The sequence below is a fragment of the Gossypium arboreum genome, chromosome 9 (assembly GCF_025698485.1).
Source record: "Gossypium arboreum isolate Shixiya-1 chromosome 9, ASM2569848v2, whole genome shotgun sequence".
Classification (NCBI taxonomy): Eukaryota; Viridiplantae; Streptophyta; class Magnoliopsida; order Malvales; family Malvaceae; genus Gossypium; species Gossypium arboreum.
This window is the reverse complement of record NC_069078.1, coordinates 70,933,945-70,960,029: the sequence shown is the minus strand read 5'-3', so window position 1 is coordinate 70,960,029 and position 26,085 is coordinate 70,933,945. Positions and strand designations below refer to the sequence as shown.

Below are 26,085 nucleotides of genomic sequence, written 5' to 3'. Positions count from 1 at the left end.
ATGTGTTAATGGTTAGAATATGTATGTAAACTCTAGAATAGTAAATTTTATTAAACTACCCTAAGTATGAAAATTACCATTTTACCCTAGGTGCAAAATGACCGTTATATCCCTAGGGTTAATTTTGACCAAATGCATGATATTACGATTACATTTGTTGTATGCCATGACATGTATATACATTGCATGGGATGCAGGTTATGTTATGGAGGAAGAACCCGTTACGGTGGTCGTGCCACATATTACGATATAAGCGACTTTCTTTGCGGATTATAGTTAGTGCCGCAACCGGTGCTAACACTGTAAGTGTAGGGATGGCGTGGGTGATTTATTCCCCACAGGAAGTGTAGGGATGGACGGAGGAAAGTGCAGGGTTGGATGGGGTTATCATGCATTAATCATATGAGACTGTTTGTTATGGGCCAACTATATTGAAGCGGGCCCAACTGTGTTAATATGGGCAAGGCCCAATATATCTCGACTTGTAGTAGGGCTACGGCCCAGATTAATACTGATATGGGCTAGGCCCAATATACTCTGACATTGTAAGGGGCTATGGCCCAGATTAATATTGATATGGGCTAATGCCCAGTTAACACTGATTTCTGAATAGGGCTTAGGCCCAGTAAAGCTTGAACTGATTTGGGCTCTCGTTGGGATACTTTACACACTGGGTTTTCCAAACTCACCCCCTTTCTCTTCCATCCTTGCAGGTGATGTAACACCCCTTAACCCCAAACCGTCACCAAAAGAGGGTTATGGAGCATTACCGGAGTTTACAGAATAATTACACACAATTCCATTATTTTCTTATGTTTATGTCAAAGTTGTCTTCTTGAGCAGCAGTCACTAAAATATTTATAACTGGAGCTACAAAACTTCAAATTAAGTTCCGTTAATTTTCCTTAAAACTAGACTCATATACCTTTCTACCATAAAATTTTCAGAATTTTTAATATAGTCAATTAGTACAGTTTATTCCTCAAAGTTACCCCTGGTCTGCTATTTGACAACTTCGACCCTTTTTTACTAAAATTTAATTATCTCATAGCATAGGACTCGGATGATGTTCCCGTTTATTTCTCTTGAAAATAAACTCATTAAATATTCTAAGCATATAAATTATAGCTCATAATTATTTTTATACAATTTTTAATGATTTTCTCAATTTATAATAGGGAATTCCAAAATCAATCTGACATTGTCTCACAAAAATTCAAATTCATACCAAATTAGTCAAATCCTATTTTATACCATAACCAAACCTAAATTTATTTATTTCATCCTTACATTTACAATTTCAAAATGACACACACATAAGACATCCTAGGTACATGCCATTACCCATAATTAACACACTTTACCTCATTGAATTCGGGATCGGCACGGATGCTGATTTAACGTTCTATCTTTCTTGAACTGCATGACGAAACAAACCGTCGCTGAGTATGGTATACTCAGTGGTATTTCTATAATCCGAACACTTGATAATATAACAATTAAACTTAAAATCACAATAACAAATATAACTATTCATTTATTTATTTTATAGATAAGTTTCATTTACTTATCATAAAAATTCTATACAAGCCATATAACAAACACAACAATATATTTGCTCAATTCTTTTCATTTGGTTACCGTATAAATTCTTTACAATATATTCACAATTCATTTGTATTCACACTTTACTTCTTAACAATATACCATTTTAATTCATTCTAACATCAATCATCATCCATTTGAACTTCACTCATTTCATGAACCTTTTGGTGTATGTTTTCAATCTCATATCTCAATTTCAAGTGTATGTTTTCAATCTCATATCTCAATTTCAATTCTCAATTCAATTTCTCGTTTCATTCCAATAGCTCAATCAATCAAAATTCACTCGATTTATCTGTTCACTTATTTACCCCTATTAACAAGACTCGGACTCTGATAGATACGCGGATTCCTCCCAAACACACCAGAATATCCAACCCAAACACACCCGGAATATTATAAATCCTCCATAACACACTAGTATATCATATCCTCCCAAACACACCAATAAGGAATTAAATGCCTCTTCGGATAAACCGAAGTATATAATAACAGAAACATCTTCTCGGCCGAACTACAAATCTCCCCATCACATCACAAATCCAATGGCATGCCATTTGTATCCAATCTGGTCCGATACTGTTAATAGGGTATTTGATTCACTTTCTTAATTTAATAAGTCTTTCATCAATATACCATTCTAATAATCACATCTATTCATATCAATTCCATCATATTTCCAATCAATATAATTTTTTCAATATAACATTCATTCAATATTCAAATTTTTACATAAATCATATATATATATATTATATTTCAATCAATATAAATTTAATCAAAATGATTTCAATCAATATAAATTTGATAAATTCATCACATACCAAAATCAATCCATTTCAATTGTAAAATATCATAATTCTAACACTAACAATTGTCATATGTATATAAATATAACAAATAATGAGTGAGTTCGGATTATAGAAATACAAACTGTATTTTCTCGAGCTAACTCCGTTGTCTTTGCCATTTTTCCTTGCTTAGCGAGATTTCCGAGACAACATTAGCTATGGGAAGTAAAACAATTCATATTCGTTAATTCTCTACTAATTTATATCTAATTAATACAATTTTGATTCAATTTCTACTTTAATTTCAATTTAATCTTAACTAAATTCACTTACTTTTCTATCTCAATTCATACTTCATTTCTATTCAAATTTTGTCCAAACTCATACTTAACTATTAAATTTTCAGCATATTTTCCTAATTTCGAAAATTTCATCAATTTAGTCCCTTCAACATAAAACTTATGAATTACTTTACAATTCAATCCTTATTTCATTTCTAACTTGAATTCCTATCAATCTAACCCCTAATTCATTTTTTATTCAACATGAACAATATTTAGAATTCTAATAACTTTCAAAATATTAATTTAATTTCATCAAAACTTTGTTCTAAAGCTTTTAAAACATCAAAATTAAGTAAAAAGAGCTAAATTAATTTACCTATTAAACTTCCAAACCTTCAAACCCTAATTCTCCCTTTTTCTTTTCTTTCTCCTTTCTTTCTTTCCTTCCACTGCTTTTCGTTTGCCTATTCTGTTTCTTTTCTTTGTTTCCTTTCTCTTTTTCTTTATTTATTTACTATATATATATAAAATATAATAATAAAAATAAAATATTTATATTTAAAATCTATTTAATAACAAATATTTATTTAACACTTGTATGCATTTTTTTATTATTACACATGTCACAAATTTTACCATACATTTGTCATAATTTAATATATTTATTACATAAAAATCTCATAATATAATTATTTAATTAATAAATATCTTATTTAATATTAAATACTAATATTACAATTGGACACACTTATATTTCACATTTGTACCAATAAATTCATTACAATTGTCATTATTTAATTTATTTATCAAACAAAAATCTCATTATTTAATTATTTAATTAATAAATATCTTTTATTCTAAAATTAAGTAAATATACAATTATATTCCAAGTGTTCAAATACATATATTACACTAGTACAATTTTATCATCACACATTTGTCTTTATTTCAATTATTTTATAATATAATAATTTAATATTAATTAAATAATAATAACCATAATAATAAATTAATTAATTAATATAAGAAAATCCTAGACACTTCCATCTTTTGCCGCCTAAATTCATACATTAGGCATAATTGCTGTTTAGTCCTTTTATTTTCTTTTAATCTACAATTCAACTTTCATCCTTTATTTAATTTAGTCATTTTCCTAATTACTCTTAATTAAGCTAAATTCACTTAATTAAAACTCTAATTAACCACTCGATTAACTTCATAAATATTTTTAATAAATATTTTCTAATCCATTTTAGAAAACGTTGACCGAAAATACACTTTTCTAATAACCTTAAAGTTCGGGTCGTTACATTTCTCCCCCCCTTTAATAAATTTCGTCCTCGAAATTTTCCACGAGAGGTGGGGGTACAAATGTAACGACTCGAACTTTAAGGTTATTAAAAAGTGTATTTTCAGTCATAAAAAATGGATTAGAAAATATTTATTAAAATATTTATGAAGTTAATCGAGTGGTTAATTAGAGTTTTAATTAAGTGAATTTAGCTTAATTAAAGTAATTAGAAAATGACTAAATTGAATAAAGGATGAAAGTTGAATTATAGATTAAAAGAAAATAAAAAGGACCAAATAGGCAATTATGCCTAATGTATGAATTTAGGTGGCAAAAGATGGAAGTGTCTAGGATTTTAAACATATAAATTTAATCCCTTAATTATTTTTCTCCAATTTTTGATGATTTTCCAAAGTCAGAATAGGGGAACCCGAAATCATTCGATCTCATAACACACTAGTATAATCCTCCAAAACACACCAGTATCATATAATCCTCCCAAACACACCAGAATAATATAATCCATCCAAAACACACCAGAATAGCACAAAGTGCCTCTTGGATAAATCCAAGGATATAAACATCGACATATCCAAATCTCATCTCCAAATCCTTCTCAAAATCCTATGGCATGCCAACTATATCCGACTCGATCAGAATGCAGTTAATAGGGTATTCAATTCACTTTCCAGTTTCCAATCAATAAAATTTTCAAATATAATATTCATATAATATTAATTATATTAATTATTTAATATTAGTTAAATAATAATAACCATAATAATAAATTAATTAATATAAGAAAATCCTAGACACTTTCATCTTTTGCCGCCTAAATTCATACATTAGGCATAATTGCCTATTTGGTCCTTTTTATTTTCTTTTAATCTACAATTCAACTTTCATCCTTTATTCAATTTAGTCATTTTTCCTAATTACTCTTAATTAAGCTAAATTCACTTAATTAAAACTCTAATTAACCACTCGATTAACTTCATAAATATTTTTAATAAATATTTTCTAATCTATTTTTCAGAAACAGTGACCCGAAAATACACTTTTCTAATAACCTTAAAGTTCGGGTCATTACAGGTGAGCCTTAGGTGGTGGACTTGGAGCTGGGCGGGATTCAGAGTGGCCACGAAGATTAAGTTTCTTTTTCTTTAAAATAAGTTTTGCATTTATTATTTTGATTATTTTTATTCGGTTTAAGTTGTAATAAGGCCACTCTTTTATTATTTTTAATATTTTGGGTTATTAAATTGGTTAGCTCTAGGGCGCGTTTTATAAAAGTTACTTATTTTCAAAATATCACGATTACCGAGCAAAGCTTCCGCAACGTAAATGTTTTCAAAGGAAATAAATATTTTAAATGGACTTAAACTTAATTTGTTGTTCGTGGACAAGTAATATGCTTTAAGTGTGGCAATGGATGTGTGCATGTCTAGGATTGGATCCATGAAGAGCTTGGTACTTAAGCAGTCCAATAGACTCACCTCCTCTTTTCTGGCTTCCTACTTGGTGCACAGCTTCCATTCACTTTAATCTATAACGAAAATATTCTTTTCAAATATTTTTAATTAAAACATGAGTTTTACAATAACGCTCCAATGAGTTTTACATGAGGGGTTTTCAATGAAAATATGGTTTTCGAAAAACACTTCAGTTGACACGCCGAATTCGACCGTAACGTCTGGGCCAGGTTTGGGGTGTTACATAGATAGTGATTAGTGGACACAATAATTGGAAGGTACATGCTTAATTTATATCCGACCCAGAATAAATTAAGGTTTGTAATGATTCCAAAAGAATTCTATTACGTTGCATAACTTTAGGTTTATGTGATTAAATTATTTCAAACCGACCTAGTCCCTGTTACTTCACATAAACTCTAAGGAATCCTTAGTTAAATATAGAAATAAAAATATACATCTTTTCCTAAGTATAAGACTTCGAAAAAACTTTTATTAGATTCCAAGTTAATGAATGATCGAGTTACCATGGAAATTTTCCAGAACATTGTTAAACATGATAAAGAATGAATTGAGTCAAGTGTTGTAATTGTTCTAACTTGTTCATGTTATTGTTGTTAAAACTTGTGAATTGCTACTAAACCATTTTATTGCATTTAGGTTAATTCATTTGCATATAGCTGATTAATTTAATTTTAGCATCCATCACCTTAAAAATATCATGTTTTCTTTAACAAATTTGTAAATTCTCAATTTTACAACTATTAATTAATAGGTACAATCTTTGTGGAGATGATACTCTTTTACTTATTACTTGATAACGACTGTGTACACTTGCATATTCCTTCGCGAACTCTTTAACAACTTTTCTAAACGCATTCACACATTAAACAACTAATATTTTCAACTATACAGTGTCAATTCTTGCAACTCAATACATTATATGTAACACCCCTCACCCATATTCAACGCCGGAACAGGGTTAAGAGACATTACCGAACTTACATCGCAAACAATCATACAATTCTGAGTCATAAGTTTCAACCAAATTTAAAACCATTTACATTCAGTCACAAAGTCCCTAATACGAACCAACAAGGCCCAAATTATACTTTGGAAGTGGTTCGGGAATAAACTGAGAACTCTCGAAATTTTTACAAAACTTAGAAAATTTTTGCCATATACAGGGGTCACACGCCCGTGTGGTTTGGGACATGTTCGTGTGGGCAAGTCGTGTGGTAACACACTCCTATGTCCCTAACCCGTGTAACTCTCTGTTTTGCAAAGCATGAACAAATTGAAGTCACACGACCAAGCCACACGCTGTGTGCTAGGCCGTGTGAAAAATTAATTTTCATAAAATAGGTGTAGACTTCACACGACCAGGACACACGCCCATGTCCAGAGCCATGTCTTTCACACGGCTGAGACACACGCCCGTGTCTCTACCCGTGTGCTCAATTCTGAGCATTCTCTTTCTCAAAATTAAGGTGCAGGGGACACACAGCCAAAACACATGCCCATAGGGCAGGCCGTGTGTCACACACAGTCTAGACACACACCCCGTGTGTCTACCTGTGTGGACAAAGATAAAAGCTATCTACTAAGCCAATTTGCCACCCTTATTTGCACACACATGCTCAACATCAAATGACACAAATCATAGCATACTTAGACAACCCAAAACATCCTCAATCAAGGCTAAAACATGTCATTTCAATACTTAACATACAACATCATATTTTACCAAACCAAATCACACCAAACTCACATTCTACAAGCTTCAATAGGGCGACCATTAATATGCATTGTATCATATAAATCTTCTAGCATATTAATGAACCAACTCAATCATTTAAAAACAAAGCTATATAGCCATAAATAAGCATATAGCGAACCATTACAAAACACATAGACAAAAGGCATTGACACATATACTTATATAAATAGGCTTACAACCATTTTAACCAAAATAAGCGAATTACATGGCTAAATACCAAATCACCTGAAACAAATAGAAGCCAACACATTTGGCCAAATTCATAATGACACATACACCAAAATGACCAAGTCCCTATACATTCTATATACTCAAAATGTTTAAAATCATCGATACCCCCAAAAGACAGTTTGATAGTGTGATGCGATCTTCGACGATCTCCAATCTGAGCTAGATTGGTAACACTATAAAACATGGAAAAATAAAATAGAGTAAGTAAGCTCGTATGAAAGTAATAAAGAAATCTTACCATAAATTAAACATTCAAGTGATATAATATAAGATGATGTAATTTACCATAATCTCATGACCATAATTCATTCCATCACTAATTTACCTTGAAATCATCATTCCACGAACTTAATAATCATATGCTTTATGTACATACCTTACCATCTCAGAATAATTTCATACTTATTCTCATCGTTGACATACCCAATGAACCACTAGGAATAAAAAAATCAAATACTCTAGAAAAATTGCACAAAAGGTGTCACATATGTAGCCATTGCTACCTCTATTTCATAACACATATATGCTCACTTTCGAGCCATCAATGGTCCTGCTCACGCAAGCTGTCAGTTAAGACGTAGCTATAGGTGCTGCTCACACAAGTTGTCAAGTAACCGCAACATATGCCGATATACTCAGCCACCGATGGGACGTACAGGACCAGCATCCGGATCACATAACATAATACCCTAGTGACATGTCACTTGTATCCTAATCTATTCCTAATGTTCGATTGAGATTTCTCGCTTGCCAAAACTTTGTCCAACGTGTCCGTAGAGTCGTTTACACAATTCATGCAAAATTAAGGCATTTAAAATACAATTATAATAAGGCTTATTTACATACAAACTTACCTCAAATACAAAAACGGCAAAAGGGATCTATTCATCAATTATTTTATTTTTCCCCCTAATCTAAATCCGAACTTCGTTTTTCTTGATCTATAATGTCAAATTTAACTTATTTAATCATCACATTATTCAATGTAGCCCCAAAACACATTATGGCAAAAATTACATTTTTCCCCTAACATTTCAACATTTTACAATTTAGTCCCTAAGCTCGTAAAATGAATTTCATTCAATTTCATCACAACCCAAGCCTAGCTGAATATTACTTGTACACATAACAACCCATATTTTTCATTTATTCACACTTTTATACACATTTTATAACCTTTTACAAATAAGTCATTATTCGACGTTTTTATTGAAAATCACTTTACAAATGTTGTTTATCTAACAACAAACATGCATTTTCTATCATCAAACATCAAAATACAAGCACATCCAACATGAGTGAAATTTTATACTTTAACTTTCTTTCAAATCAGTCCTTGAAATTGTTTGATCAAGTTACCACGATTTCAAAAATATAGAAATCATTAAAAACGGGACAAAAATGGACTTACAATCGAGCTTGAAAGTTGTCCAAACCCTAGCTATGTTTTCTCCTCAAAAATTCGGCTAGGGGGACAACATTAAAGAAGATGGACATCTTTTATTTAGTTAATTTGTCTTTATTTACCAAATTACCCTTCACTTAAACTTTATAAATTCACTTACTCTATGCCTATTTTTGTCCACCCTAAAGTATAATGGTCTAAGTACTATTTAGGGACCTCTAATTAAAAATTCATAACAATTTACTACCTTTAACTTGTAGAACTCAAATTTTGCATCTATTGTAATTTAGTCCTTCTAGTCAAATTGAGCACTCAATCGGTAAAATTTCTTAACGAAATTTTCACACAATTATTATATCATGTTGTAGACTTTAAAGAAATAATAAAATAAATATTTCTACTTCAAATTTGTGGTTCCAAAACTACTGTTTCGATTTGACCCAAAAATGGGCTGTTACAACTCTCTCCTTTAGGGATTTTCGTCCCCGAAAATCTTACTAGAAAAGAGGTTAGGGTACTATTTTCTCATAGCTTCCTCGGGTTCTCACGTAGCCTCTTCGAACCCGTTTCGTTGCCACAAAACTTTCACTAGAGCTATGCTTTTATTTCTCAACTGTTTATCTTCTCAAGCTAACACTTTGATCAGTTCTTCACCATATGTCATATCAGGTTGAATCTCAATCCCTAACAGTAAGAGTACATGCAATGGATCTGATCAATATCGACGCAATGTCGGCACGTGAAATACATTGTGGATCTTTTCTAACTCCGACAGCAAAGCTAGTCGATATGCTACTGATCCTATTCTTTCAATAATCTCACACGACCCAATGAAATGCGGATTCAACTTGCCTTTGTGACCAAATCTAAGAATTTTCTTCCACGATGACACTTTCAGAAACACTTTAACACCAACTTGAAATTCAATATCCTTCCGTTTCAAATCTGCGTACAATTTCTGTCGATCTGAAGCTTCTTCCAAACAATCACGAATTACTTTCACTTTCTCTTCCGTTTCTCAACCAAGCCAACCCCGTGAATCTATTTCTTACTAAGCTCGGTCCAGTATAACGAAGTTTGGCAGTTGTGACCGTACAATGCTTCATATGGTCCCATTTTTATACTCGATTGAAAACTATTGTTATAAGCAAATTCGACCAACGGTAGATATTTCTCCCAACTGCCTTCGAACTTTAAAACACAACAGCGAAGCATATCTTCTAGAATTTGAATCACTCTTTCAGATTGACCGTTAGTTTGTGGATGGAATGCGGTACTAAAATTCAATTTCGTACCCAACGCTTATTGCAATTTCTTCCAAAATCTCGATGTAAACCTCAGATCTCTATTTGAAATAATAGAAGTAAGCACCCGTGCAATCTAACAATCTCTGTAATGTACAATTTAACTAGTTTATCAAGTGAATAATCGGTACGTACTAGAATAAAATGAGCCGATTTCGTTAATCTATCAACAATGACCCAAACAACATCTTTCTTCTTCAGAGTCAGTGGTAACCCCGATACAAAATCTATCGTAAATATATCCCACTGCCACTCGGGTATTATCACAGGCTGAAGTAAACCCGAAGACACTTGATGTTTGGCTTTCACTTGTTGACAAGTCAAGCATCTTGTTACAAACTCTGAAGTGTCTCGTTTCATGCCTAACCACCAATACAATTTCTTCAAATCATTATACATCTTTGTACTTTCAGGATGAACAGATAGACAACCATTATGTGTCTCATGAAGAATTTTCTGAATCAATTCAGTATCTCTCGATACACAAATCCTACCTCAAACAATCATCGGATCCAATCTGATATTCTGAATCACTATTCGATTTGCATTGAACTCTTTTAGCTTGCAACTCATTATCACCTTTCTGAGCTTCACAAATTTGCTGAAGAAATACCAGTCTAGCTCTCAACTCGGACAAGAATGATCCATCATCAGATAAGGTTAACCGCGTATTCATCGCCTTCAACGCAAATAAGGATTTTCTACTTAAAGTGTTTACGACTACGTTCGCTTTCCCGGGTGATAATTGATCACTAACTCATAATCTTTCAATAGTTCAAGCCTTCTCCATTGTCGCAAATTCAAATCTTTCTAAGTCATTAAATACTTTAAACTTTGGTGATCGGTAAAGATGTGACACTCTAAAATTTTAAAGCGAACACAATAGTGGCTAGTTTCAAGTCATGAGTCGGATAATTCTTTTCGTGCAGTTTCAACTGTCTCAAGGCATAAGCTATCACTTTACCCTCTTGTATCAACACACAACCTAAATTGTTCAATGATACGTCGCTAAAAATCACAAACTCTTTTCCCGACTCATGTTGCAATAACACTGGTACCTCAGTCAACAAAGCTTTCAACAGATCAAAACTCTGTTAATATTTCTCAGACCACTCGAATTTCACATCCTTTTGTAATAATGTAGTCATAGGTGTAGCAATCATTGAAAATCCCTTAATGAAACGTCAATAATAACCGGCTAAGTCCAAAAACTTCAAACTTTGGATACTTTTCTCGGTGGTTTCCAATCAACAACTGCCAAAATCTTACTTGGATCAACCCGTATACCTTCTACTGAAACAATGTGTCCCAGAAATCCGACTTCTCGGAGCCAAAACTCACTTTTGCTGAATTTAGCAAATAATTGTTTGTCTCTCAAGGTTTGCAATACAATTCTTAAATGCCTAGCATGTTCAGGCTGATCTAAATATAGTCTAAAGTTTAATTCATCAAGTCCATAAAAACTGCAGGAGCATTTGTTAATCCAAAAGGTATAACATGAAATTCATAATGCTCGTACCTCATTCTGAACGTAATTTTCAGCACATCTGAATCCTTAACTCTCAGCTGATAATAACCAAATCTCAAATCTATCTTCGAGAACACTATTGCCCCTTTCAACTGGTCAAACAGATCATTAATTCTCAATAAACTATACTTGTTCTTTATTGTAACCTTGTTAAGCTGACGATAATCAATACAAAGCATCATGGATCTGTCTTTCTTCTTGACGAATAGCACCAGTGCATCCCAGGTGAAAAACTCGGTCTCGCAAAACCCTTATCTGTCAACTCTTGCAACTGAGACTTCAATTCTTTCAATTCGGTCAGAGCCATTCTATACAGAGCTATCGATATCGGTAAAGCTCCCAGTACTAAATTAATAGTAAACTCGACCTTTCCGATTGGTGGTAATCCAAGTAACTCTTCTGGAAATACATCTGGGTATTCACAAACTACCGGCATAGATTCGATCTTCAATTCAGACACTTTTGTATTCAGTACATCGCAAGATAAGCTTGACAACCCTTTTTTTACATACCTCTGAGCCGACATCGACGAAATCACAATAGGAAACTCACCCGACTCATCCGATTCAATCCGAAGAGTTTCATTATCTTGACATTTCAATTCAATAATCTTTCGTCTACAATTCACTATGACATCATGTAGAGTCAACCAATCCATTCCAAGAATTACATCGAACTCATCAAACGGTAAAATCATTAAGTCAGCCAGAAAACAGTGGCCCCGAATTATTAAAGGACAACTCTTGCAAACTTTATCAACTAAAACATATTTGCCTAAGGGGTTCGACACTTTAATCACATACTTAGTAGACTCAACAGGAAAATTCTTTCTAGATACCAAATTCATTCAAATATAAGAATGAGTCAATCCAGGATCATTCAATACAATTACATTAGTATCATAGAGAGAAAATGTACCAGTGATAACATTAGGGGATGACGTATCTTCGTGAGCGCGAATAGCGTAGGCTCTAGTACGTGCTCTGACCTCTGATCTCGCAGTTGAATCTTTCGTTACACCTTTGCTAGTGGTCCCATTTCTCGTATTTCTTGGTGGCCTCCCTCTAGTGGCAGTGTTGCTTGATCTTACATTCTGAAAATTATCTTTTTCAGTCATTTCAGGGTAATCTCGAATGAAGTGATCTAGGGAGACACATTTAAAGCAAGCCCGGTTATTCATTCTACATTCACCGAGATGTTGTTTACCACAGTGTTGACATTCAGGTCTATTAAACCTAGCATTACCAACGCTAGCTATCGACGTAGTTTGAGCCTTCGAACCCGAATATTGCTTCCCGCGATCTCTGTTGGGATACCCAGCTGAAACATTCGAACGAGTATACAAATCCCTCGATTTCTTTGACAAAAATTGAAATGAATTATTCATCGATCTTTTTCTCAAATCTCTAGCCTCAATTTTGGCTTTTCTCTTCTCCTTGCCCAACTATCCGACTTTGCAAACTCTGTCAACTAGCACCGCGAATTCTTTCAACTCTAGAATCCCTACTAGCAATTTGATATCCTCGTTCAACCCATCTTCGAATCTTTTTCACATGATGGCCTCGGTAGAAATACATTCCCGAGCATACTTACTGAGCATAACAAACTCTCGCTCATATTCAGTCACAGACATACAGCTTTGTTTCAGCTCTAAAAACTCTTTGCGTTTCTGATCACCATTGACTGATATATTTTTTTCTGAACTCATCTTAAAAGAATTCCCAAGTAACTCTTTCTCTCGGTACCACGGATACAAGAGTATTCCACCATTGATATGTTGAGTCCCTCAGAAGTGATATAGCACATTTCAAGCATTCGTCTGGTGTGCAAGAAAGCTCATCAAATACACTGATAGAGTTCTCAAGCCAAAACTCTGCTCTCTCGGGATCATCGTCAACATTAGCTCTAAATTCTTCAACCCCTTGTTTTTTAATCTTATCAACTAGAGGCTTGTTCAATCTTAATAATTCCACACCTTGAGGAGCTACGGGAATCGGTTGAGGGTTAGATGGGGGTGGAGGATGTTGGGCAGTCGGATTTATTCGAACAAACTCGGCAAACCACTCATTCATCCTTTGGAAGAAAGCTTCTCTAACCTTTCCTCCTTGATTAACCGTTACTGGTATACTTTCAGATGGCGCTGCCCCTTAGGCGGGAGCCGACGCATTACTTTCATCATCATCAACTACATCTCGGTCGAGAGTTATTTACTATATGAAAGCACAATTTTAAATTGTTAGTAGTCGTCACATTATCACAATTTATATATGGCATGTATAGTTAGACTCTCATACACGCTAAGTTAGTCCGAGAATCAATTAAACCGTAGCTCTGATACCACTAAATATAACACCCCTCACCCGTATTCGACGTCAGAACAGGGTTACGAGGCATTATCGAACTTATATCGCAAACAATCATACAATTCTGAGTCATAAGTTTCAACCAAATTTAAAACCATTTACATTCAGTCACAAAGTCCCTAATATGAGCCTACGAGGCCCAAATTATGCTTTAGAAGTGGTTTGGGAATAAATCGAGAACCTTGGAAATTTTTACAAAACTTAGAAAACTTTTGTCATGTACAGGGGTCACACACCAGTGTGGTTTGGGACACGCTCGTATGGGTAAGCCGTGTGGTCACACACACCCGTATCCCTAACCCGTGTAACTTTCTGTTTTGCAAAGCATGAACAAATTGAAGTCACACGGCCAACTCACACGTCTGTGTGCTAGGCCGTGTGATAAATTAATTTTCATAAAATAGGTGCAGACTTCACACTGCCAGGACACACGTCCATGTCCAGGGCTGTGTCTCTCACACGGCTAAGACACACGCCTGTGTGCTCAATTCTAAGCATTTTGTTTCTCAAAATTAAGGTGCGGGGGACACATGGTCGAAACACATGCCCATGGGGTAGGCCGTGTGTTACACACGGTCTAGACACACACCGTGTGGACAAAGATAAAGGCTATCTACCACGCCAATTTGCCACCCTTATTTGCACACACATACTCGACATCAAATGACACAAATCATAGCATACTTAGACAACCCAAAACATCCTCAATCAAGGCTAAAACATGTCATTTCAATACTTAACATACTTACAACATCATATTTTACCAAACCAAATCATACCAAACTTACATTCTACAAGCTTCAATATGGCTACCATTAATATGCATTGTATCATATAAATCTTCTAGCATACCAATGAACCTACTCAATCATTTAACAACAAAGCTACATAGCCATAAATAAGCATATAGCGAACCATTACAAAACACATAGACAAAAGGCATTGACACATATACTTATATAAATAGGCTTACAACCATTTTAGCCAAAATAAGCTAATTACATGGCTAAATACCAAATCACCTTAAACAAATATAAGCCAACGCATTTGGCCAAATTCATAATGACAAAAATATAAAAATGACCAAGTCCTTATACATGCTATATACTCAAAATGTTTAAAACCATCGATACCCTAAAAAGACAGTTTGATAGTGTGATGCGATCTCCGACGATTCCAATTCGAGCTAGCTTGGTAACACTATAAAACATGGAAAAATAAAACCGAATAAGCTATATAGCTTAGTAAGCTCGTATGAAAGTAATAAGCAAATCTTACCATATATTAAACATTCAAGTAATATAATATAAGATGATGTAATTTACCACAATCTCATAACCATAATTCATTCCATCACAAACTTACCTTGAAATCATCATTTCACGAACTTAATAATCATATGCTTTATGTACATACCTGTACCATCTCGAAAGAATTTCATACTTATTATCATCGTTGACATACCCAATGAACCACTCGGAATAATAATATCGGATACAAGGGAAAACTTACACACAAGGTGTCACATATGTAGCCATTGCTACCTCTATCTCATAACATATATGCTCGCTCTCGAGCTATCAATGGACCTGCTCACACAAGTTGTCAGTCAAGGCGTAGCTACGCGGTGCTGCTCACACAAGCTGTCAAGTAACCGTAACATATGCCGATATACTCAGCCACCGGTAGGATGTACAGGACTAGCACCTAGATCACATAACATAATACTCTAGTGACAAGTCACTTGTATCTTAATCTATTCCTAAGGTTCGATTGAGATTTCTCGCTTGTCAAAACGTCTTCGAACGTGTCCGTAGAGTCATTTACACAATTCATGCATAATTAAGGCATTTAAAATACAATTATAATAAGGTTTATTTACATATGAACTTACCTCGAATGCAAAAACGACAAAAGGGATCTATTCGTTAATTATTTTATTTTTCCCTCGATCTAGATCCGAACTAGAAGTGATCATGGGTTGGGATACCTGGCCTGGCCCGAAGGCCCGCATGAAAAATATGAGGGTTTAGGTAAAAATATAGGCCCGAAATATGGGTTTAGGCAAAAAAAGAGACTCGTTTAGAAAACGGGCCGGGCCTTGGGTAAAACTTTTTTGGCTCAGGCCCGGCCCAAATTATATACTAAATAATTTTTTTAATCATATTTACTTTTTTATTTTCAATTTTAATATAACCACTTTTTATTATATTTTCAATTTGTGTATTGTTTTAAGAATTATTTTAGTCTCATTTTTTATTTGTTTCTTGTTTTAATATTTGATTTATTATATTTTAAATTTTTTATTTAATGAAATAAGCTAAAAAAATTAATATGGGCTAGGCTGGGCTCGAGCTTAGCAATTTTTTTGGGCCTGGCTTGGATAAATTTTCAGCCCTATATTTCGGGCCGGGCCGAGACCGGGCCCGGGCCTAGAAAACGGGCCTAAAATTTTGTCTAGGCTCGGCTTGGCCTACGATCACCCTAATCCAAACTTTATTTTTCTTAATCTATAATGTCAAATTTAACTTATTTAATGATCACATTATTCAATGTAGCCCAAAAACACATTATGGCAAAAATTACATTTTTACCCTTAACATTTCAACATTTTACAATTTAGTCTCTAGGCTCGTAAAATGAATTTCATTCAATTTCATTACAACCCAAGCCTAGCCGAATATTACTTGTACACATAACAACCCACATTTTTCATTTATTCATACTTTTCTACACATTTTATAACCTTTTACAAATAAGTCCTTATTCGTCTTTTTTATCGAAAATCACTTTACAAATATTGTTTATCTAACAACAAACATGCATTTTCTATCATAAAACATCAAAATACAAGCACATCCAACATGGGTAAAATTTTAAGCTTTAACTTTCTTTCAAATTAGTCCTTGAAATAGTTAGATCAAGTTACCACGATATCAAAAATATAGAAATCATTAAAAACATGACAAGAACAGACTTACAATCGAGCTTGAAAGTTGGCCAAACTCTAGTTATGTCTTCTCCTCAAAAATTCGGTTAAGGGAACTAAATTAAAGAATATGGACATATTTTAATTAGTTAATTTTTCTTTATTTACCAAATTACCCTTCACTTAAACTTTGTAAACTCACTTACTTCATGCCCATTTTTGTTCACCCTAATGGTCTAATTGCCATTTAAGGACCTCTAATTAAAAATTCATAACAATTTACTACCTTTAACCTATAGAACTCAAATTTTGCACCTATTGCAATTTAGTCCTTCTAGTCAAATTGAGCACTCAATCGATAAAATTTCTTAATAAAATTTTCACACAATTATTCTATCATGCTGTAGACCTTAAAGAAATAATAAAATAAATATTTCTATTTCGAATTTGTGGTTCCAAAACCACTGTTCCGATTTGACCCAAAAACGGGCTGTTACATTATACAATACTAGGCCAATACCTTAACATTTCATACCATTTACCTGATGCAAATCAATTAAATCATTTACACAATTACCTATTTCACCAATTTCATATATATTTACAAAATTGTTACCATTTCAAGGTACGTTTATTCCATTATAAGATATAATATTTAACCAAAAGTCGTACGTAAACCATTAGGCATTAAGTGCATTTACATATAGATTTTTATATTGGAAGATTTAATTAGCTTATTTGAATGTGCAGGATGTGTATTTTTAAGCCCAAAAGCCTTAGGAACGATACTCGAGTGTGACACAAGCTTCTTGAGTCGCAACACAGAAAAACAAATGCAAGACTTTGTATTCCTAGTGTAACACTTGAATTTCTAATAACTCAAAATTAAGAACGAACAAGGGAATAAATTGAAAGAAACTGCAAGCTAGCAACCTATATTGGAAGAAAAAAGAAAGCCGAAAACTGAATTGGACATGGTTGAGATTCAATTCTGGTTCGGTTAGGGTGGAACCAACCGATTCCTTAGTAGGAGGCATAATAATTAGTGATGCACAACTCTCATGAGGTTGGAAGAAGTACGGGAAGTGTTATAAATAGTTGGGAGATAGCTCTCGGGATGATTTTCTTCCTAACCTTGTCTCAATTTCTTCCGTTCTTCATCCTCTTTGGTAGCTCAAAGAAGGAGCAATCATGAAAGGGTATGCATGGAGCAAACTTCATAAGGATGAAGCTAGAAAAGTAAGGAAAACAATAAGCGAGTAAAATTCTTAACATTTCCGTATACGTAAAAGTTAAGAAATAAAGCTAAAGAGCTTCAAGAACTGGTTTAAGGGATCTAAATTTTATGAAAGTAGGGAAATCATTAATTCTTTTTGTTTATCAACTTAATTAATTATCTTTTCTTACCATTAACTATTTTCTTACTTATAGATAAAGTTTCATGCTTTTATCGGTATGCAACTAATGCTTAGCCTCATTTACCAAATCTATAATACTGTTATAAGTAATTTTTTTTTTGAATATTTTAATGCTTTAAAGCTTTTACCATATTTAATTCATTTACTATATCCCATTTTTTACTACCGGCCATGAGAATCTATAACTCCTTAGCTTTAATTATAGCAAATCTAACAACTATTACCTTTAGTAAATTATAAACATCTCACATTCTTAGGACCTTTAGCTTAAGACATTAACTATGTTTCATAGCCATATTAGTCATGAATTACAATACGACAAATATATCTCTTTTCCCTACGGTCGGGTATCCACTTCTCTTGCGCTGTGGTCGTTTCACTATTTTTATTATAATACTAATATCATTTTATGGATATAATCCATTCGACATATTTAGTACGATTTAAGTCTTTTATTACAATTCTTTTTCTATTCTCTTTACTATTTTATATTTTAATAAACTCATAGATAACAGTTTCAACCAAACTCTTTGATGCTACATGGCACAAAGCGCTAATGGTAATCACTCACACGCAAATGATACTATTGGGTGCAAAGCATAACCCGCATGATACCTATCACCACTATTTGTATTCTATGAAATGTTAATCGTATTTAAATATTTTTCAAAAATTAATTACTAATAACTCTATTCAAATCATTAACTAACCATTTTATTCAATCAATACATAATCATAATCACATTAAATCTTTAATGTTTAACATCATTTAAGTACCAAATAGTATATTAATACCTACATATAAGGTAATGATTTGATTTTCAAGTAAATGGATTTAGAGTTAAAATTGAATCAAAATAATATGGAAAATATATAATGAAATATGAAATTGTACAAAAATTACATGAATGTAACATAGATACACAGATTGTATCAAAATCAACATAAAATTAGTTACTAACACATAAATATTTAAAAAAATTTAGACATATAAAAATATAATATGAATACAATATTCTTGATGGGTTAATCAAGCTGGGAGGAGGAGGAGGAGATGAGGATAGGTGCTTTACCTCACTTGGAGCAAAGCAAAAAGCTATCGGAGACAACTTTTAGAGAAATTAGAAGAGAATTAGGAGAGGAGGTTGAGGTAGAATGGTGTAGTAAGAAAGAGAGAGATTTTTTTTTTTTTTTTTTTACCTAGAGCTATGAATTTTTATACCCTTAACTGTGATCTCAAAGTCCAAGGAGTTTATCTAGCTTACTACATGGTCAAATGTTAATAAATATGGTTATCTTTTTCTTTAAATTGAATCACTATGATTAATTATATAAAATAAAAATAAAATAAAATATGACACCAAACCATAAATTATTTTATAAATTGAATCATTATGAAAAATTAAGCAAAATATGATGAATGAAAGAATAACAAAAGCACAAGACAAGTATACAACCACGTAAAATTTACTTAAAATGAATTATTAACATGTAATATATACAAATTTGTGGTACTTTGAATGAAAAAATACAAGTACAAACATATGCAAAAAAATTAATAATATAAACATAAATAAGGTATTGTAATGTAAATTTTAAATAAATTATAATATTTTAAATTAAAAACCATCTATTTTTATTTTAATACCTAAAAGAGCTATTTAAATATTTAATTTTACCTTACTTTAAAATCATTAAAAACGTCGCTGATTGGGCTAAAAATATCCTCTTATGCTAATCGGGATTCAGGTATTATAAAAAGTTAAAATATCTAACCCGGACCCACTTTTTTTACCCAATCAGTCAAGATTTTAGCTTTAGGGTTTTAGTGAAAGTATTAATTAGGAACAGAACCCTTCAATCTCTTCTTTCCGGGCAAAATCTTTTCGTTTCAACTCAAGCCTCCGTCTTGTCTCCCTCTCTACAGGGTAACGTGAAGAAGAAGGGGAAAGAATGGGGAAAATAACGTATAAGAGACTAAAGGGAAGTCAAAACATGAGGCAAAGGCTACTCTTAGCAACATTAAAATCAACTCCGGTTCTCATAGAAGACATCCACGCCGACGACACCTTACCTGGTCTCCGCCCGCACGAGATTTCCCTCCTTCGTCTCTTTGAAAAGCTCACCGATGACTGCCTAATTGAAATCAATGAAACTGGTAATACCCCTTTTTTTTCCCTCTGAGCTATAAGCTTTTGAATTGAACTTAATAACAAGTTACTTAAAAGTTGTTGGTGCTCTTTGATAGGTACAAAATTGAAGTACAAGCCTGGGATTATAGTTGGAGGGAGTCATCTGGTGCATGATTGTGGTTTTAGTAGAGCAATTGGGTATTTTTTGGAGCCTTTGATCTTGCTTGGTTTATTTGCTAGGAAAACCTTAGTTATAATCCTCAAAGGTAATCCCTTTTTTTGCTAGAATTCCAATTTTTTTACTTCTTCTGTGGTTACATTCCTTTGATTGTCAGTTAAGATGCTCTTTTGTAATATGTTAGCATGGCTAGAAAGTCACTTATTATTTTGCAATGTATAATAACTTACAATCAGGAGGTTGAGTTAATGGTAATATGTGAAAACTATTGCATTCGGGGGTCTTATAGAATTGTATGTGTTGCAACAATGTTTCAACGTTGATGTGGGAAAACAAGTGTCATAGGTCAAATTTATAGAATAGGGGAGTTGATGGATATGATTAGACTACTTTTGATTATTTTCAGGGATTACAAATGATTCTAAGGATCCATCTGTTGATACTTTCCGTTCCACCACCTTTCCCTTGTTGAGGCATTTTGGGGTTCCTTCAGAAGGATTAAAGTTGGAAATAAAGAGTCGGGGAGTCTCACCTCATGGTGGTGGTGAAGTTCATTTGACAATTCCTACTGTTCAGCACCTAACAGTGAGTTTTTTTAATCTAACATACTTCATTTTTTTATGTGAATTTATGTGAATTTCTAACACTTTCTGCTACAGGCAACCATGTGGACTGACGAAGGAATGGTTAAGAGAATTAGAGGGGAAGCTTTCACTACCAGAGTGAGCGTTCAGCTTGGAAATGAGATGATATATGCGGCTCGTGGAATTTTTAATCGTTTGCTTCCTGATGTTTACATCGCTAGTGATTATAGAAAACGCATAGAGGCTGGAAAGTACGGTTACTGTATATATTTTGGAATTTCATTTTTTATCATAGCCAGGAAATTTCAAATTCCTTTTTCCCCCTAAATGCAGCTCGCCTGGATATGGAATTTCACTAGTTGCTGAAACTACTTCTGGCTGCTGCATCTCTGCGGATACTACAGTTTCTTATCCACGAGGGGATGAAGAAGAAGATATTGAAGATGAGGGAAAAAAAGAGTTGATACCTGCAGCTGATGTTGGTGAGAAACTGGCTTCTGTTCTTCTTGAAGAGATTGAGAAAGGTGGAGTGGTGGATTCAACTCACCAGGTATTACTTCTATGTACTCTATTCCATTGGCCTGCCACTTGTCCGATTTCATTATTCTAATTCTGTTTCTTTATTTTGATTTCTCTTTGTCCACATCATATAATATTGTACTTATATGCTGTGACTAGGATAAATTTTAAATTAAATGTGAGGTCTGTTGTTCAGAATATTATGCTCAGTAAAACTCTTAATTTTCGTTGGGGTAAAGTGAAGGCTTTTAAGTATGAAGCAAAGAAGATGATCAGTATTTGCATTAATTCCACAAACTGCCTTTGAATCTATTGAAAAATTTCTCCCTCTACTAATTTTCTGATCTTGCTACTGGTTTAGCCCTTTAGGTTGCATTTTTGCATGCCATTCCTTTTTATTTATTTATTCCTTGTATTGATCTTCCACTGTAATAACAATATGGCCATGTATTCATACTTCATATTGGTTGAGTTCTGGTGGTTCTGCTTTTGATGTTCTTTGTTTCTTTTATCTTTTCCTTTTTTCTTCTTTCAGGAAATAGAAGTATTTTAACTGGCCAGGAAAATAAAATGTGTTCGATAATTTAATTATTTTTTAGGGTGGTAAGACTTATCATACAAAAGGACTAGTTTTTTCCCTTGGTTTGACATCTAAGCTTTACCATGAGGCATCTTATCAAAGCCCATCTGAAACTGAAAATCTTATAATATGGGAATAACCTCCTTATATTCTAAACAAAGATGAAACTCATAAGCTACTCATTGTAATGCATTATATTGGGACGGTTGTAAAGCTAGAATTTGAAGTTTGGGTAAGTGTCTTTTGTTACTTAACAGTGTAGCCTATTGTTTGGTTTTGTAGGGTTTGTTATTCCTTCTTTGCGCTCTTTGTCCGAAGGATGTTTCAAAGGTTCGAGTGGGAAAGCTCTCTCCATATGGAATAGAAACATTGAGAGAAATCAGAGATTTTCTAGATGTTCAATTTGTGATAAAGCCAGATCCATCCACAGGGACGGTAATCCTTAAATGTTGGGGTTCTGGGATGAAGAACCTGTCCAGAAAGACGACCTAATGGCATTGTGTAGCATTGTATCGCAGAGAGCTATGAGTAGATTAATGGCAAATTATGTACTTGATGACATTGAGCTAGTCAATTTAAGGACATTTATTTGAAACAAAATTTTGTAATGGTAATTGATTTTGAAAAAAGGCAACAAGCAAAGTAATATTCTCTTCATCCAAACGGAAACAGAGCAAGACTCAATCACCATTAACGGAATGTTTTTCATGGCCTAAAGTCTGTTTCTGAACTTGAACGTTTTCTAGCTTCTTAATTGTCTGATCCTTATCTTGTATTACCAGCCGCTTAAAAATCGAGAAAACAGTCTTTCTATTGGTAAAGGAGCCAAGCAACGATTTTCTGTTTGAATCAATCGCCATTAACGGAATGGTATCATGATCCCTATCTTGTACGCTTCATAATCCCTATCTTGCAGTATTAGCAACCTAAGAATCTCCGAAGGCATGCCTTCCTTTCTCCTTGAGGGCCTTTCTGTCCTAACCTTATAACCAAAAGACAATAAGATTGAAATTTTTGATTTGATTACAATCAGTAAAAAAAATGAGTTTAAGCTCTGCTGATCTTGTAATAGGCAAACTCTTGTTACTCTTATTGAATGAAGCATCTTCTTTATCGCGAATTCCTGACAAAATCCGAGAAATGAATCGTCTACTAGAAAGCATGAGAGTCTTTCTCCTGGATGCTGATAGAGCAGGGACTAAAATCAAATCCAGATGTTTTGGGTGAAAAACGTGCGGGAGCTAGCATGTGAAGTTCAAGACATCATTGATGAATTCCCCTACCATGAGAATAACTGACAACAATGGCGTGGTACCAATGGCAAAAGGTACAATTGTAAAAGTTTCTTCCAATTAAGTCTTCATTTCCCCCAAGGATTAGTATGTGAGGCATGAAGTAGAAGCCAAGTTGCAAGACATCAACCAAAGGATGAAAAACATCACTGAGAGAGCCCATCAATTTGGTATTCAACAACTGGAAGAAGGGTACTTCTTCTCCCAATGATCCTAATTGGAAGAACAGACTTAGCAAGTCATCACTTTTCATTAAAGATGGCGATCTTGTTGGAATAAAAAAAAGCACAATATGAGTTACTAAGAGGGCTAATGGCTGAAGAACCCCAGCGGACCATCATTTCTGTGGTTGGCATGGGTGGTTCAGGAAAGACTACCCTTGTTGCCAACACTTTCAACAAACAAAGTGTTAAACAGCATTTTGAATTTTGCTCTTGGATCACTGTCTCCCAACAATATGCAATTGAAGAGTTGTTTAGATCCATGGTAAAAGATATCTACAAACAGAAAAATGAAGAAGTTCCGATGCATGTTGATACCATGACCTATAGAGCATTATTGGAGACTTGTGCAGTTCTTGCAGTCAAGAAGGTGCCTTGTTGTCTTAGACGAGGTGTGGAGCATCAATTCTGGCAGGAGATCAGTATTGCATTTCCTGAAGGTATGTGCGGAAGCAGGGTCATGGTTACTACTCGAAGAGAAGATGTAGCACCTCTTCAACCTACGTTTGTAAGTTATGTGCACCGAATTCTACCCCTCAGAGATAATGATGCTTGGGAATTTTTCTGTAAGAAAGCTTTCCCAAACGAGCTAGGATGGTGTCAGTCGCATCTTGATTCATTGGCAAGAAACCTAGTTGAAAAATGTGAAGGCCTGCCGTTGGCTATTGCGACTCTAGGTGGTATGAAGTCTTCAAAGAAGTCGATATCCGAATGGAAGAGAGTGCGTGATAATTTGGCTTGGGAGCTAAGCAACAACCCTTCACTTGAACTAATGAGAACTATCTTACTGCTTACTTACCATAATCCGCCTTTCCAACTCAAACATTTCTCCTTGTACTCCCTTTTACCAGAAGATTATGAGATTAGGCGAAATAGAATTAGTAGACTATGGATGGCAGGAGTTTTAGAAATGGGTAACGACATACTACCAGAAGCAGTTGCTAAAAGCTATATAATGGAACTTATTAGCCGAAGTTTTAGAAATGAGTTTGGAATGCCTTGGTCATTTAAAATGCACGATCTTATATGAGATTTTGCACTTTCGATATCAAAAGAAGAAAGTTTTCTTGCTGCATGCGATGGAGAAAAAGGAGAAGAACAAAGAGGAAATCATCGCTGCTCAATCCAAGTGAAGGATAAAGAAATAAAGACAGGAAATGGTACATCACAACTTCGTTCCTTGATCATTTTTGTTGTTGATGAAACTTGTAAATTCAATGAATTGCCATCTGGTTTAAAATTGTTAAGAGTGCTGGATTTAGAAGATGCTCCAATCGATGAACTACCCAGTGAGTTTGGACATTTATTAAATTTAAGATATCTCAACTTGTCAAGAACTCAAGGGAAGGTGCTCCCAAAGTCCATAGGTAAACTTTTTAACTTGCAGTCTTTACTCCCAAAATTGAGAAGCTTCCGAATGAAATTGTGAAGCTGCAAAATTTGAGGCAACTAAACGCTTCCTACTTGACAAAGAGAGAACTGAAATATTTCCTTGAGGAAATTTGGAGCATAGTTGTACCCCAAATATTTGTATGATAAAGAGTTTGCAAGTTGTATCGCTACTGAGAGTAACAAGCGCCGTGTTACTTAAAGAAATGGAACAATTAACAAGGAATGGAATGCCTTCGCAACTTATGGTTGGGTCCGACACAGGCTACAATAAAGCTGGAGGCACTTTCATCAGCTCCTCCATAGTCCATACCTTGAGAAGCTGACACTAGATGGGAAATTGGGGAAAGTTCCACATTGGTTTAACACCCTGCTCAAACTCAAATTCTTGCCACTGCAGTTTACTTAAGTGGGGGAAGATGCAGTTTCTCACCTACAGGCATTGCCTAATTTGTTGAAACTTAATCTTTCCAATAACGCATTTGTAGAAGAGCGACTGTGTTTGGTTGAAGGGTTCAAAAAGCTTCAATATTTAAATTTACGCCAATTCCCTCAGCAGAAAGAGATTGTGATAGAGACTAGGGTGATGCCTGGGCTCAAGGACTCAAAATCTTCAAATGCAAGGAGCCGATTCGATTGTCATACAGATGTTCGAATGAATTGGTGGAGAGCATATGCGGAAAAGGAAACTGCTCCCATCTACACCACACATCTTACTCACCAGAACTGATGAAGAAGCTGCCTCCTACAATTCCAGGTACCCGTCTGTTTTACTAATCAATAATAGTG

At 34.0% G+C, this 26,085-nt stretch overlaps 2 protein-coding genes across 2 annotated transcripts; both read left to right on the top strand.

The window, feature by feature from the left end:
- Nucleotides 1-20,199: 20,199 nt before the first annotated feature.
- LOC108460776 (probable RNA 3'-terminal phosphate cyclase-like protein) lies at nucleotides 20,200-23,111 on the top strand. Its single transcript, XM_017760417.2, has 6 exons — nucleotides 20,200-20,559; nucleotides 20,650-20,799; nucleotides 21,118-21,296; nucleotides 21,371-21,546; nucleotides 21,629-21,845; nucleotides 22,677-23,111. The coding sequence occupies exons 1-6, from the start codon at nucleotides 20,355-20,357 to the stop codon at nucleotides 22,884-22,886; spliced, it is 1,137 nt and encodes a 378-aa protein (XP_017615906.1). The 5' UTR covers nucleotides 20,200-20,354; the 3' UTR covers nucleotides 22,887-23,111.
- Nucleotides 23,112-23,998: 887 nt separating this feature from the next.
- Nucleotides 23,999-26,026, top strand: LOC108458665 (disease resistance protein RPM1-like). The gene is made up of 4 exons (XM_053018620.1): nucleotides 23,999-24,881; nucleotides 24,963-25,196; nucleotides 25,295-25,437; nucleotides 25,736-26,026. The coding sequence occupies exons 1-4, from the start codon at nucleotides 23,999-24,001 to the stop codon at nucleotides 26,024-26,026; spliced, it is 1,551 nt and encodes a 516-aa protein (XP_052874580.1).
- Nucleotides 26,027-26,085: the final 59 nt, after the last annotated feature.

Bases quoted from the DNA above. Each gene is read 5' to 3' on its own strand.
- LOC108460776 (XM_017760417.2), top strand. From the start codon at position 20,355: ATGGGGAAAATAACGTATAAGAGACTAAAGGGAAGTCAAAACATGAGG. The intron at 20,560-20,649 runs GTAATACCCCTT...GCTCTTTGATAG, and splicing joins AATTGAAATCAATGAAACTG to GTACAAAATTGAAGTACAAG. The intron at 21,297-21,370 runs GTGAGTTTTTTT...TTTCTGCTACAG, and splicing joins CTACTGTTCAGCACCTAACA to GCAACCATGTGGACTGACGA.
- LOC108458665 (XM_053018620.1), top strand. From the start codon at position 23,999: ATGGCTGAAGAACCCCAGCGGACCATCATTTCTGTGGTTGGCATGGGT. The intron at 24,882-24,962 runs GTTTTAGAAATG...CGATATCAAAAG, and splicing joins AATGGAACTTATTAGCCGAA to AAGAAAGTTTTCTTGCTGCA. The intron at 25,197-25,294 runs GTGAGTTTGGAC...TTTAACTTGCAG, and splicing joins TCCAATCGATGAACTACCCA to TCTTTACTCCCAAAATTGAG.